This window comes from Agrilus planipennis, unplaced genomic scaffold (assembly GCF_000699045.2).
Source record: "Agrilus planipennis isolate EAB-ADULT unplaced genomic scaffold, Apla_2.0 scaffold314, whole genome shotgun sequence".
NCBI lineage: Eukaryota > Metazoa > Arthropoda > Insecta > Coleoptera > Buprestidae > Agrilus > Agrilus planipennis.
This window is the reverse complement of record NW_020440655.1, coordinates 66,121-81,293: the sequence shown is the minus strand read 5'-3', so window position 1 is coordinate 81,293 and position 15,173 is coordinate 66,121. Positions and strand designations below refer to the sequence as shown.

The 15,173-nt window shown below is 36.3% G+C and overlaps 1 protein-coding gene across 1 annotated transcript in view; it reads left to right on the top strand.

Annotated features, from left to right (window-relative positions):
* Window positions 1–15,173, top strand: part of LOC108741410 (BAI1-associated protein 3) — a 172,984-nt gene that overhangs the window by 109,964 nt on the left and 47,847 nt on the right. Inside the window, exons 4-5 of the mRNA XM_025979785.1 lie at window positions 10,032–10,337; window positions 11,301–11,517. Coding sequence (XP_025835570.1) covers window positions 10,032–10,337; window positions 11,301–11,517 — 523 coding nt within the window. The remainder of the gene's footprint in view (window positions 1–10,031; window positions 10,338–11,300; window positions 11,518–15,173) is intronic.

Here is a 15,173-nt window from a genome sequence, read left to right as displayed (position 1 = left end):
ACCATGTCCGATCTTTAAAATGGTAATTAGGTGAGCTGTATATTCTATGACCTATTTTTTAACGATCGAAACGAATTACATCGCAATATGAAGAGACGCGAGTGCTTTTGTGCTTTAAGTGCTATCTGCTTTATCCGTAGAGCTACAGGTTATATGTGTAAATAATTAAATAGTGTATTCACGTACCTACCGTATTACGGTACATGCAACGCTTGTGGATATATTAAAATTTGAATAACCATTTTTCTCGTTTTAGAAACCGTAATTGAAAAGTAAATACCTACTAAAAATTTAACAAATATTAATAAATGAATATCTACATTAACACAGGTAATCAGCAGCTAAAAGCTTAGCAAACGTATATAATATGTTTGTGAGTGGGTAGTCTCTTCAGTCAACATCTAGTGCAAAGCCGCAGTGTACGAGGGATGTAGAAATGAAACGATACTGTGTAGGCATCGATTCTCTTGCTTGATTGCCGTATCGAAGGGAGGTATTGATATCTTCTCAGTATCGAATAGCAACTGTATATACTTGTATTTGTATTTTGATATTAAAGAAGAATTTCGTGTTCTTAGAACTACCTCTATACTGATGACAATTATTTAAGTGCTGCCCTGTAAGATGCAACAATTAAATGGAATGTTCAAAACTGGCAGTTGTGAAAATATTAAGAATGCGTCCATGAATGTTTATTAAAAAAGAAAACGAGTACTTTTATCGAAACTTTCACTCATTATTTGATTCAAAAGAACAGATACCGAATGTACTTGATATCGAAAAGAAAGTATCGAGTGAGTACTAGTATCTACCTGTACTGTTCAATCCCTAGACAGAAAATTGTAGTCGGTCTCTTTTAGAAGTCCTGGAAATGGGCTGAAAAAGATGAAGTAGACGAAATGAAGACAAAAGAGATGTGAAGGATTATCTAAGAAACATTACTAGTCTACCGTTTTATCGTAATCAAACTGATGCCCTCCCGAATGCTAAGTCATGATTTAGAAGTCTAGACCGTTGGACCACACCACAGCAACGTGTGAAGTAGAAATTGAAACATGTTATGAATTATAAAGGACCACAATGCATTGTCCAATATAAAGCAAGAATAATAAATTAAATAATTGAGTCAAATTAGTAAGGCGATGTCATTGAACTGAAAATGTGTATCTTACTACAATAATAATAGTATAAAAGCCAGAACAAACTTCTGAAGATACAGTAACCCATTTTCGTCTATTACTTTAAATTATTATGAATTACTACAAACGATAGGATAAAGGCCATCTGTAGTAGTACCTTGCTACATTTAGTGGAATTCAAAAAAACTCAATAAGGGGCTACGTGGTAGGCTCGCAATCAAACAGAATAAAAAGTTCTTGGTGGTCCATACTTTATCGAAATCATTAGGCGCGGATCGCGATTTCGATCTTATTTGATCAAGGCACTGAACTTAACTTTCGGGTGTTTCATTTCCATCAGCCAGTAATGCTAGTAGGCGAGCAGTCTCTCCGGACTAAGCCGGAAGGTACGGCGGAAGACCCTCCTTTTAGGAATCGTGGGAATGGGTGGGTGGTGGCTCAGGTGAGAAAGATGAAACGGACAAAATGAAGACAGAAGAGAATGAAAGAATACCTGTAGAATGCTGCTGCCCCAACATTTGCCTAGGTGATCCAAGGAAACCCCAGAAAAACTTAGACGAAGATAGACGAACGCCATTTGGTAAACACCATAAGATAGCGGGTAGAGTGGGTCTATATTTTGTCGAAACTGTCTACGATGGTGAAATTCAATAACCAAGAACTTTTCCATTTGATTACATTATAACTTTGAGAAAATCCGCCATAATGGGTGGAGTCGGCAAACCTTTAAGATAAAGGAGTCAAATTGTAAAGGAAACCAAAGTAACAAAGATATCAAGGTATACCATAATAATATACAAATCATTATAATAAGGCCATCAATCCGAAAACTGGCTGGACACGCTCTTTTCTACCCTGAGCTAATCTTCTTAATACCTGGAATATGCCACATTCCATCTCCTTAACTATTTGCGAAAGTTTCCTCATGTATCAGAAGCAGTCCTATCATCTTTCCTTTTCTTTATTGACATCTTTAGCATTCTTTGTTCTCATACTCTTTGATAATCCACCAGTATATATCTTATTATCTAAAACTCCTTGGTTATTTTAAATATGACTCCCGCGCGTACTAGTTTGTGACAAAGCGACATTGAAGACGTTAAGCAGACTTATGTGATCCACTGTTCTACACAAATTCTACATGGAATTTGACATTATAAACTATTATATTTTGTCACTTCCTCCCTTTTATTCTTGATAAACTATTAATGGTGTTCTACATCAGAGCGTTAAAAGTGCAGTATGCAACATTGTTCCCTATTTCATAGAGAACACGTAGGGTAGATAAAAGTTTGCGACAGTAATCGGGTCAATATATAAGTTAATCCTTCCTCTAAAATTTCTAATAGCTGAAGCCTCATTCCTAATAGGATATCGACTTCAAACTTGTCAGCTTAATTTTAACTAAGTTTATGGAGCATTAGGTGCTCCAATTTTCAACACTTAACGTCTTAGAACTATATGGTTCTCATATTTGCTGCCTCAAACCCATGTCGTATTGATCAATAAAGTCCTTTTTAGTAGCATTTTATCTTACATGAGCTGAAAAACAAAAGAAAATATACATATATAGAACACAATGTAGCAGCTGTGAAGGATTATAAATAGATGTTTGATGTTTTTACCCAAAAGAAATTGAGCGGAAAGCTGGAGTTATGACAATGTTGTCTGTTCTACTTGCTTGTTTACCGGAGGCTTCTCCATAAGACTTTCTCTCAGTCAACTTAACCCAACGAACGAATATTCTTCTTGAGTTAATATAATTTTACAATAATTAATTAACAATGACTGACTGACTTAAGATGAAATACACCTGACAACAACAAACAGAGGAAACCAAAATCACACATATCTTCATTAAAGGCTTTCTTTGTGATGTCGAAAATCCACAAATCCTTCACCATTCGGATATATCCAACAGCGGTAAATGTCTAGATGATGGCCCCCACCATCCAAGGGGGTGGGGGCAGGTGGTATCGAAAGGGGAGGTCTCCCCCACCATTGTACCATAAAAAGTTCGTGGCGGTCTCACCTCCATAAAAAGTTATGGTGGTTAGAAGGGGGTGAGGGCAGAGGGATCGAAAGAGGGTAGGGGGGATCGAAAGAGGGTGATCACCTGAGTAAAACCCCATAAATAATTTGCAGCGGCCTCACCCCCATAAAAGTTATGGGGGTTGAAAGTTGATTATTTTGACAATTTTCATATACTATAACTCAAATAAAATTCAATAAAAAAAATATTTTCAAACGGGTCGAGGTGGGGGATCGAAAGAGGGTGGTCACTTGAACAAAACCCGATAACCTAACCTAACCTAACCTACCCTATTGATAAAGATATTTAAATAATGTTTTATATAACTTTCTCAATATTTTTATGTATTTTTCATTAGTTTTACCTTTGAATATTGTTTAAGAATGACTATATAAATATTTACATGCCTAGAAATGTATAAAAATTGACATGTTTATTAACTTTAAACCCCTATAACTTTTTATGGGGGTGAGATCGCCACGAACTTTTTATGGTACAGTGGTGGGGGAGACCTCCTCTTTCGATCACCCCCAACCCCACCCCCGAAAGGGGTGGGGCCATCATCTAGACCTTTACCCTAACAGCATCCTAAGACTCATTCCAGAAAAATAGAAAAAGCGACTTTAGACAGCAATGAATGCAGTTGAACAATATACCATATCATTACGATTTGATGATACAAAATATAGGAGGTCTGTTTTAAAAGTATCGCGAATTTTGTATTTTTTAAAAAATTATTTATTCATGAATATTTTGTCCCCTTCAAATTAATCTCCACCAGATATTATACACTTGTGCCAACGTTTTTTCCAATCCTCGAAGCAGTTGCTCCTTCGATGCCGTCTTTATCTCCTCAATGGTAGCGTAGCATCGTCCTTTCATGGGCCTCTTCAGTTTCAGGAACAAGAAAAAGTCACAGGGGGATCACTATTAGTGTGTTGTTTTTGGCTAAACATATACACACAAGCAGCGAACAGGGGCGTTATTATTGTACAAAAGCTAATTTTTGTTCTTTCACAAATCCAGGCATTTCTGGCGGATTGTTTCGCGTAAATTGCTCATAACTTGCAGGTATTATTCCTTATTGACCTGTAGCAAGAACTCGTGATGCACCACGTTCCTGCAATCGAATAAAACTCTAAGCAATACCTTCACTTTCGACCTAACTTGGCGCGCTTATTTCGGTCTTGGCTCGTGCAGGAGCTTCTATCGGGACGATTGAGCTTTGGTTTCCACGTCATAACCATAAACCCAAGCTCAAAAAAAACGATTCCTTTAAAATCCCACCAAACAGACAGCATCACCTTTTTTTGGTGAATATCGGCTTTGGAAATGGTTTGAGCCGGTTCATCTTTTTTGCTCCATGACCTCTTGCGTTTGACGTTGTTGTATACAACCCATTTTTCGTCCCCAGTGATGATGCGCTTCAAAAACGGATCATTTTCGTGACGTTTGAGAAGCGAATCGCAGACGTCAATGCGGCGACACAGATTTCTCTCTGTGAGAACATGGGGAACCCATACATCGAGCTTCGAGGATAATCCCAGGCCTTTCAAGTGGTCATAAACTGTTGAATTTGATAAATTTAACCTCAATCCGATCTCACGTGTTGTTATTCGCCGGTTCACATCAACTAATGCCTTTATCGCGTCTTTATCAGCTTCAACCGGCCTTCCCGAACGTGGTGCATCTTCGACATCAAAATTGCCGGATCGAAATTTAGCGAACCAGTTCTGGCACTGGCGTACTGTCAACACACCTTCTCCATACACATCAGTCAATTTCTTTCTGGCTTGAACAGCATTTTTACCCTTTCTGTAGTAAAACAGTAAGATATGTCGAAAATGCTGCTTATCGCTCTCCATATTTAAAAGGGCACCAACCAAAAACTACTGCGTAGAATTAATTGGAATTTTTCACACACAAGCCTTGCTATATGAGCTCTCAAAGCATTATAAAATTATACGGCTTAAACGTGAAGTTGGGTGCAAAAGAATACAAATCCTCTGTCGGGAAAAAACGAAATGACTTTCCGAACAACCCTATATTAACTGAACATTCACCATGACCTTCCTTGTCAGTATACGTGAAAGACATGAGTACCAACAAAACGCCACAAAAAAATCGAAAATCGAATATAGATACATAATCCGCGGAAGTTCACATTTCACGATACTTTTTGAACAGATCTCGTATGTCATAAGTTTAATGTTTAGATTTATTAAAAAAAAAGTTGTTTATTTCTAAAGATTCACCAGGTACTGGATCCAAACCGGGTACCTGGCCCGTCTCTAGTTGTTCCAGCCACCAATTATCCCTTGTGAGTAAAAGGAAAAACATTTCAAGTCTTATTGAACAAAATACTAACCAGAAAGTTAGTAAAATGTTTAAAAATTCATTGTAGGTAACGACTTTGTTGTGTTTTGCTTTTACGCATTATGTTGCACCTGTTATAACGTAAGCCGTTGTTTTCGTTGTTGATAGCTATTCAACTACTCACACTCTCCAAAGCTGTAAGATAAGTTTTCGGTAAACATTTGCTCATTCGCTTCGTGTTTGTGTTCCCTTTAAAAAGCAACTTTTAATCGAGCTTTCTTTCATCCTGTAAACCGCATCATGTAATTTCCTGTTTTCTTAGAGCTGCGATAAGTTTTTCCATTAGAACGATCGGATGTTTGAAGACTCAAAGTCTATGTACTAGCTACAACACTGAAGTGAACACTACATATACTTAGAAACTCAATAAATATTGAAACGCTTGATACACTTTTTAACTGGTATTCTAAAGATAATTTAGTTTCATTCATAAAATGCACTTTATGGTGGAAAGCCGTAGTACGTAGAGGTATTTCTAAATCTCATGGGCCGCGAAATGCGCAAGCGGCGGACCATGTTGCTTTCAAACATTACGTACATTTCAAAATCATTGCCTCTACTTAACTATTCACCCTAGTACACAAACGGCTATTACCTTTAAGATATAGAAATGGAGAAATCTACGAACGGAAGGAGAATGTGTCATTGCGCAACTCAAGGTCACAGCCCATAACATTCTGAATTACCTCTACAGAAGTATATACTCTAAAAACATTCCACTCGTCGTACAAAAGCTACCTGGCAAATTATTCATAAAAAAAAGCATAGCAACTGCGTCACTAATTAAGAAATATTTTTTTTATAACAATACTTAGGTATTGATATAGATACATTTCCTGGAAACGACTTCTGAAAATGCCACTTAATAACACCAAATCCAAAAATAACGAGTTAAAGAAGATTTAAAAAATATGTTGAATTGAAATGAGTTGATGCTTCAACTGTTTCTCCCATTCAATACATTAAATAAACCTTTAAGCGATGCGAACGAAACTAATACCAAACATTGGACTAACAATAAGCTTCTTAACTGTTATTAGGTATACGTGTATATAAATATCTAGCTAAAAAGTTCCATATTTTGCCTCGCATCCGTTTTCAATAGACGGAAAGTCGGAAAGAGTTATTTTGTTATCGATGTTCCCAGTGCAACCTTTTCAACTTCAATTTGCTTTTCACTTACTAATAATTGATTTACGTGCCTATATTCGTAGAGAGACATGCATCATATTTTTACGTCTTTTGACGTGAAACTACGAGTTTCCGGCATAAAATAATAAACGTATAAATAAAACAGTCTTTTAAAACTTCCACAAACTTTTATAACCTTGACGATCGTTTCGTCACTTTGTCGCTTCTTTAGAAGGTACACTAATTCTTAAACTTCTGGATAATAATTCTATTTATACACTATGACTGATCAGTAATCCGGAATATTTGAAAGGTAAATCTGGGGGCAGTAATAGCGCCACAACGCAGGGGTGAAAAAATACCCCAGTTGAGGAGCTGTCAATGACTACAAACAGTTGTCAGTTTATTTTATCGCCCTTCGTTATCGTAAGCGTCAAGTGACGAAACACTCATACCTATTCGTTACCTTCTCNTTACGTACATTTCAAAATCATTGCCTCTACTTAACTATTCACCCTAGTACACAAACGGCTATTACCTTTAAGATATAGAAATGGAGAAATCTACGAACGGAAGGAGAATGTGTCATTGCGCAACTCAAGGTCACAGCCCATAACATTCTGAATTACCTCTACAGAAGTATATACTCTAAAAACATTCCACTCGTCGTACAAAAGCTACCTGGCAAATTATTCATAAAAAAAAGCATAGCAACTGCGTCACTAATTAAGAAATATTTTTTTTATAACAATACTTAGGTATTGATATAGATACATTTCCTGGAAACGACTTCTGAAAATGCCACTTAATAACACCAAATCCAAAAATAACGAGTTAAAGAAGATTTAAAAAATATGTTGAATTGAAATGAGTTGATGCTTCAACTGTTTCTCCCATTCAATACATTAAATAAACCTTTAAGCGATGCGAACGAAACTAATACCAAACATTGGACTAACAATAAGCTTCTTAACTGTTATTAGGTATACGTGTATATAAATATCTAGCTAAAAAGTTCCATATTTTGCCTCGCATCCGTTTTCAATAGACGGAAAGTCGGAAAGAGTTATTTTGTTATCGATGTTCCCAGTGCAACCTTTTCAACTTCAATTTGCTTTTCACTTACTAATAATTGATTTACGTGCCTATATTCGTAGAGAGACATGCATCATATTTTTACGTCTTTTGACGTGAAACTACGAGTTTCCGGCATAAAATAATAAACGTATAAATAAAACAGTCTTTTAAAACTTCCACAAACTTTTATAACCTTGACGATCGTTTCGTCACTTTGTCGCTTCTTTAGAAGGTACACTAATTCTTAAACTTCTGGATAATAATTCTATTTATACACTATGACTGATCAGTAATCCGGAATATTTGAAAGGTAAATCTGGGGGCAGTAATAGCGCCACAACGCAGGGGTGAAAAAATACCCCAGTTGAGGAGCTGTCAATGACTACAAACAGTTGTCAGTTTATTTTATCGCCCTTCGTTATCGTAAGCGTCAAGTGACGAAACACTCATACCTATTCGTTACCTTCTCAACAGCTGGTACACAGACAGGTAACCTACACTCCGTAGTTACTATTCGATTAACAAAGTTAGTGTTATTACCATAAGGTAGAAAAATAAGTTGAGTGTAAAAATATCATTTAAAAAACAATGTAATTACACGCAGAATATGCGGAGATTGTAGTGACAATCTTCTTCTACTTAATAAGCAAACCCATGTCAGAAATAAATAAATTTTCACACACAATCAAAGAGAACATTGGGAAAATGGTCTGGACCACCTATATATTTGAAAATTCTCCCTGCACCTTAATAAAAATTACCAACTTTCATTATTAAAACTTTACCCCAGCTAATTTTTGAAACTTTCCTTCATAAAACGGCAGTCGTTTGTTTTTAAACTTAGGAGTTTTTGCTGCCCTTGTTGGGGTATAATAATTAAAGGTCTAAAATTATACGAGGTCGACGCCTACTAATTGCGAAAACAATGAAAACGATCCGACAGAAAACATTTCGGGCGAAAATGACGATAAGAATTTCCTGTTGATTTCCCATCTTTCGTATTCAATTAAAAAGAGATAACGGCAGAAATACGACGTCCTTAATAAACAGAATGCCAAATGAAATTCGTTTTATTAACTTGTCATGTGTCACACGGTAAGAATATCACCTACCCTCCGTGTAAGGGGTATTTTATTGAATCGTTACCTTTCACGTTTTATTTAATGTCTCCTTGAGTAAACCTGAAATACGAAATAATATTTGGGTTGTCACACGTTGAAACACCCTCATAATATTTACTACCTTCCCGAGACACATTTCCAGCATTTAATTCCCTTTAATTTTTTAGTGGTTGGATAGAAACCGTTATTCTTATCTTGTGATAAACAGAGGAATTTTATTATTTATCATATTTAATGGTTTCTTCTATTTTGTTTGAAGTTCTTAAATATATCCTTGATTTTATTGTCCATTTAGTCTATCTCACTTGCATGTATTTTTGTGAAACGATACTTTATATCCTATAAGTTAAATTAAAATTTAGAAAATACTACAAATGGCGCAGTAAACGCCATCTGTAGCACGATGCTACATTTTAGGATTACGTATGCTCCAACAAGGTCCACTTGTGTGGATATCTACTTTCTGAAACGAATCCCGGCGTAACCAACCTCAACATGATAGGCACGTTAGCTTAATCGAATAGAAATGCGACGAGCTGATGAGATCCAAAAAGATCGAAATCGCGATCCGCGTCTGGCAATTTCGACAGAATACAGACCACTTCGAATTATTTTTATTAAATTAAAATTGTTTCTTATAGTTTTTTAGCTGCTATTGCATACACACACACACACACACATACAAGTACTTAGGTTTTAGGTATTTAATTTGTTTTTATTAAATTATTGAACAGATATGTATTCCCTTCTTTCTCATTGACGAACATTTCAATATAATAAGTTTATTTTGATGATCGTGTTTGATTCCATGGAAGTTGGAAGGCTGTACATATTCAGAATCTAAAAGGGAAATAATTGTCAAAATAACCACAAAAATGTCTTCCAAAACACTTAGGGAATGACTTTCATAAACGGACATGCCGCGAAGGCGTCCAGTTTAAAGCTGACAGTGATATCGGTACATAAAATGCCAGAGATATAATTTAGGAAGCACTTGCTGTACAATTTTCGGTGACCCAGTATAACGGAAATAAAATTTTTATAGCACGTTTGAATTAAGAAAAGGTAGCTACTAAGTATTTTGCAATTCAAAACGGAAAAAGAGGTTTATCCCTAAATATCTCAATATATCAAATTCTTTTCGCTTTGTTTCAGATTCTCTTTGAATAAAGCTGACTCGACATCATCGACGGAATCGAGAACTGGGCCAGGGTCTCGTAGTAGCTCAGGAGATGGAGGTGTCACGCCCGGCTTCCCCAAAGTATTACCAGCCCCCGGAGCTAGTCCTCTGGTTCAGAATCGTCGTCGCAGCACTCTAGAAGCACTCACACCTACGCCACCGATCCGAAGACCGGGATCATTTAGACAGCCACGTTCACCGAGAGCCACACCGGAGAAACCTCCATCCTTTTGCTGCCGGAGGCTATCGTGGCCAGATATAGACCACCAAGTACAATCCGGGTAAGTTACTTATCATATGTATAACAGAAGATACCAGACAATTGCACCATTGACTTCCGCTTAAACTATGCTAAATTAACTCTAAACAATCGAAATTTATTATTATATGCACTATAAGTGGTCCCGGTAGGTAAATTATCGCTTAATGATATGAAGTAACTCATCATCATAAGGTCGTCAGCTCCAAGACTGGGTGGACACACACCTCCACTCCTTCCTATCCTGAGCTAATCTTCGCATTTCCTTAAAATTAGAACATCCCACATTCTTAACTATTTACGAACAGTGATCTAATCTAAGTCTACCTCTACTCCTCTTAACTCCTGTTTCTGCTTGTAATATATCTCTGACCAGAATTTCATGCCTGAGAAGGTGTCCTAATAACCTATTTCGACTATTCTTTATTGACTTCCGTACAGTCTTCTGTTCTCCTATTCTTTCTAATACTTCTTTATTTTTAACTGTCTCTATCCATGGTATCCTGATCATTCGCTGGTAACACCACATTTCGAACGCTTCTAACCTTTTTTCCGCCGCGCCCACTGTCCATGTTTCGCACCCGTACAGCGCCACGCTCCAAGCATACACCTTTAACAATCTTTTTCAAATTTCTAAATTAATCGTTCGCGAGCATAGAGGTGACTTTCTTTTATTGAAGGTAACTCGACCTTACGCTATCCTATGCTTTATATCCCTACTACTCCTTCCGTCCTGACTTATCTGACTTCCTAGATACCTAAAATCAGCCACTTTTTCTAATCTTTCGTCTCCTATCTTTACATACTTTTTTCCTTGCATACCAGTATTTCTATTTTCATACAATACTGTTTTGTCAATACCGCTTCCATTTCATTTAAAGCTAACTCCTCCTTGCAAGTAACTAGCAGATATTAAATTAAATTATCTAGCAGCATCCTCCATCGTATTGATAGCATTTATCATTTAGTTTTGTCTTTTTTACAGGGTGCAAGAGACGGACGGATCTTACTTTGAAAGTTTCACAGCTTTAGCATGGCGCCAAGAAAATCAGCGACAGGCAGCATTGAGGATAGCCGAAAGCGCTACCTCAGAAGCACCACCACAAGATATCGACCTCGGGATTGCACCCATAGATTATAGCATTTCCAACAGTGAACGGGATAAATTATACGTCGACATGCTGTACACCATTGCTAATGCCGTAAGTTACCATTAATTGACTGTTCTTACAAATGCTTAAGTTGTACTTCTATGAACAAGTAATTAATATTGCTCAATCTTAAATTCCCTCCGATGCTAATTTTTTTGTTTGGTTTTGAAATTTAGAAAGTTTCTAGGTGTTTTAGCATTTTTTAGATTAGATTAAACTCCTTGTCTAAATGATCAGTTGGTTTTTCTTCTTAATACCAGGCGTGTTTTTTATTTCGAGTCCATTCTTTTTCGAAAGAACCATTGAAAAGATTGATTATTTTCAATGTATTTCTCGAAATCCTGCCATTCTATGGGCAGATTCTCANTCCGACCTACTGAAGGTGAATTTTTCTACGATCAGCTGGCAATCGTAATTAATTTGCGATTGTGCAGGGCCGGCATCAAAACTGTTATAATTGTATAATTTTTTATTTTGTTTCAAAAGTCAAAATTGTTATAACATTTTATGTTCCAAATGTCCGTAGGGATCTGTGGTATAAATATTAATTGTTATAACTGGGACATCCTATATATATACCGGGAACTACCACCCCATTATATAATTATATAGGTATTGTTCATTTTTAGACATTGTCCATATTTTTTCTAATCGAAGGTATGAAATGCGTTTGACAATAACCCTAAAAATTCAACGCTTGGTTTCGTAATATTCATTTTTATGCGTTCATTGTAGGTAACCAAATCATTCGAAAATAAAAATCAGATTACGTTGATTTGAGTTTGAGTTCATGTCAGTAAACGTTGAATAGGTGATTTCGCACATCACACAAAATTGATTTTTTATAACGTCGTTTTAATGCGTCGATTTTTTGATGGATTAATCAGCGCCAATTTTGTCCAATTCCCTGCATTTAACAGGTTAAATTATGTGTCCCATGGACGCTGAATGGTTTCCTGTGAACTCTGACACCATTATGGCAATTATAAACACTGGACCTTCACGGCGAATATAATTACGAAAGCAAATGTAACACGGTATGTAAATTATTATTATTGCGGTTTGGGCAGAGGTTTAATTTGCCAATTAATGAGTCTTCCGATTGGCAAACGATCCGCATGTAATCGCTTGATGGTGTTTACTTCCTAGGAATTAATGTTCGTTTGCATTTGAGTTTCAGTTGCCGTTTGTCGCCGTTCAATAGTTTGAAAACGAAACAACAAAGTGAGAAATTGAAAAATTTAGAACATGGAAAAGAGTAGAATAACGAAATAATTTCAATAAAACTTTTTCAAAAAAGATATTTTTGTTTATTGTTAATGAATAACATAGGATTTGTAGATTTACAGAAAGCTTTTGACGATGTTAAATGGAACAAAATGTTAAATATACTTAAAAATATANTAAATATACTTAAAAATGTAGGGATGAGTTACAGAGATAAAAGAATGATACTTAGTTTGTATAAAGAGCTACAGGCAGTTATTAAGCTGGGGCTGCAATGTACAGAAGTAAATATTGGGAAGGGGATCAGACAGAGATGCACACTGTCACCGCTACTTTTTACATTGAAGACACGATCAAAATTAATAAGACAGTACAACTGTAGGGATAGATATACAGGGGCTAAAGATTAGTATGGTTAGATGTGCAGATGATATAGCAGAATTAGCATCTACCAAGCGGTATTGACAAAACAGTACTGTATGGAAATAAATAAATGCAAAACAAAAATACTGGTATGCAAGGGAAGAAAAAGTAGGTAAAAAGCAAATACAAAGATAGGAGACGAAAAATTAGAAGAATTGTCTGATTTTTGGTATCTAAGAAGTTAGATAGGTCAGAACGGATGGAGTAGTAGGGATATAAAGCAGAGGATAGTAAAAGATCGAGTCGCCTTCAATAAAACTAACTAACTTCTATGCTCGCGAACGATTAATTTAGAACGGTGTATGTTTGGAACGCAACGCTGTACAATTGCGAAACATGTACGGTGGGCTCTGCCGAAAAGAAAAGGTTAGAAGTGTTCGAAATGTGGCGTTACAGGCGAATGATGAAGATACCGTGGATAGAGAAGGTTAGAAATGAAGAGGTACTTGAAAGAATAGGAGAACAGAGGACTCTACGGAAGTGAATAAGAAATAGGCGACATAGGTTGGTAGGACACCTTCTTAGGCATGAAGGTCTAGCCAGAGACATATTAGAGGCAGAAACAGGAGTTAGGAGGGGTAGAGGTAGACCTAGATTAGATTACTGTTCGCAAATAGTTAAGGATGTGGGCTGTTCTAGTTTTAGGGAAATACGAACTTTAGCTCAGGATAGGAAAGAGTGGACGTACGTGTCCAACCAGTCTTAGGACTGACGAGCTTATGATGATGAATGAATCTGTACGAAATTGGGAGGTTAGGGACATTTAGCCATAATTGCTGTGACCATTCTCGCTTACATTTCGGGTTCAATATCTCAAAAGGAAAAAAGGAACCCTTATAAAATTATTTCCTTGACACAGTCGTAGTTGAACAGACATTTTTTACTTTTTAAAGACAGGGCATTCTTAAAATATTTATTTTTCTTTTTCGCTGCTATAAATAATTACAGCTTTAAAAACATACAAATTATGTGTTACCAACCGATTAATACGAAAAATAACCAACTATCTGGGGAAATTATTCTTGTATTGGTATTATTTTTTCATTATAATAGCGTCATAGACGACTTGAAGTGGTTTTAGTTTGTATCAAGTTTATAATGTTTAACATAAAAGTAAAGATACTCTTTGTAGATCTGTATCTGTCGATATTGTACATTGCACGTCTGATTTTACTGAAAATCTTTCCCAGTCATTTTAAGCACTAATATGCTATCGATCGGTTTGCCTCGTGGTAATAAAAATACGGATAATGTTTCACGACATGCAGCAGCCGAACATTGGAAACCCCGAACTGAATGACATTTCCTATCGGTAGAATGAAATTGAGTCAAAATCCATTTTCGCTTCAAAATCGCAAAGTGTTTTACAACCTGTCACATTTATCCTGAGGGAACGACAGCGGTAATCTGTTGCTCTAACGCGAAGAAGTTACGCCGATTCCCCACTTCAAGCGTGTCACCAGCTTTTGATAAATATGATTCTGTCGATAAACTTTGTACGAACTTATATGTCATATTTTATCGTTTAGCTTTTGCTTAATCTTTCCTCTGCGCTCTTATGATTGGAATATGGGAAAAAGATATTTTTTATACTTAGCTTTAAGTCTAAATAATGGCCTATAATATGTCGGAGCTTAAGTTCTTAGTCTTCTTCGAGATTCTGCTGTAAAATCCTCACAATTTTAAGGAAACGGAAGTGATGCTTAAGCCAAAGCATATACAGGGTGTCCCATTTATAATAATTAAAAAGCAACCATGGCTTCCTGACACAAAATACAACAAAAAAGTGTTATACAATTTTTCAATCCAGTGACAATTGAACACGCAAATTGCCTTTGTAAATTTGAACGTACAATTTGTTTCATTACGGGCCTGGATCTAGGCGACTAACGTCGCTCAGCTGATCTAGTGTGGATGTAACAAGTACCTACCGGGAAGAAGCCGAATGCACTTCCACCTTGTAAAAAAAAGTTAAAAGTGAAAAAGAAAAGCGTACCTTTTTTAAAAAAGGTTTAAATTGTCCGCCATTCGCTTCAATGCAACACTGACAGCGACGT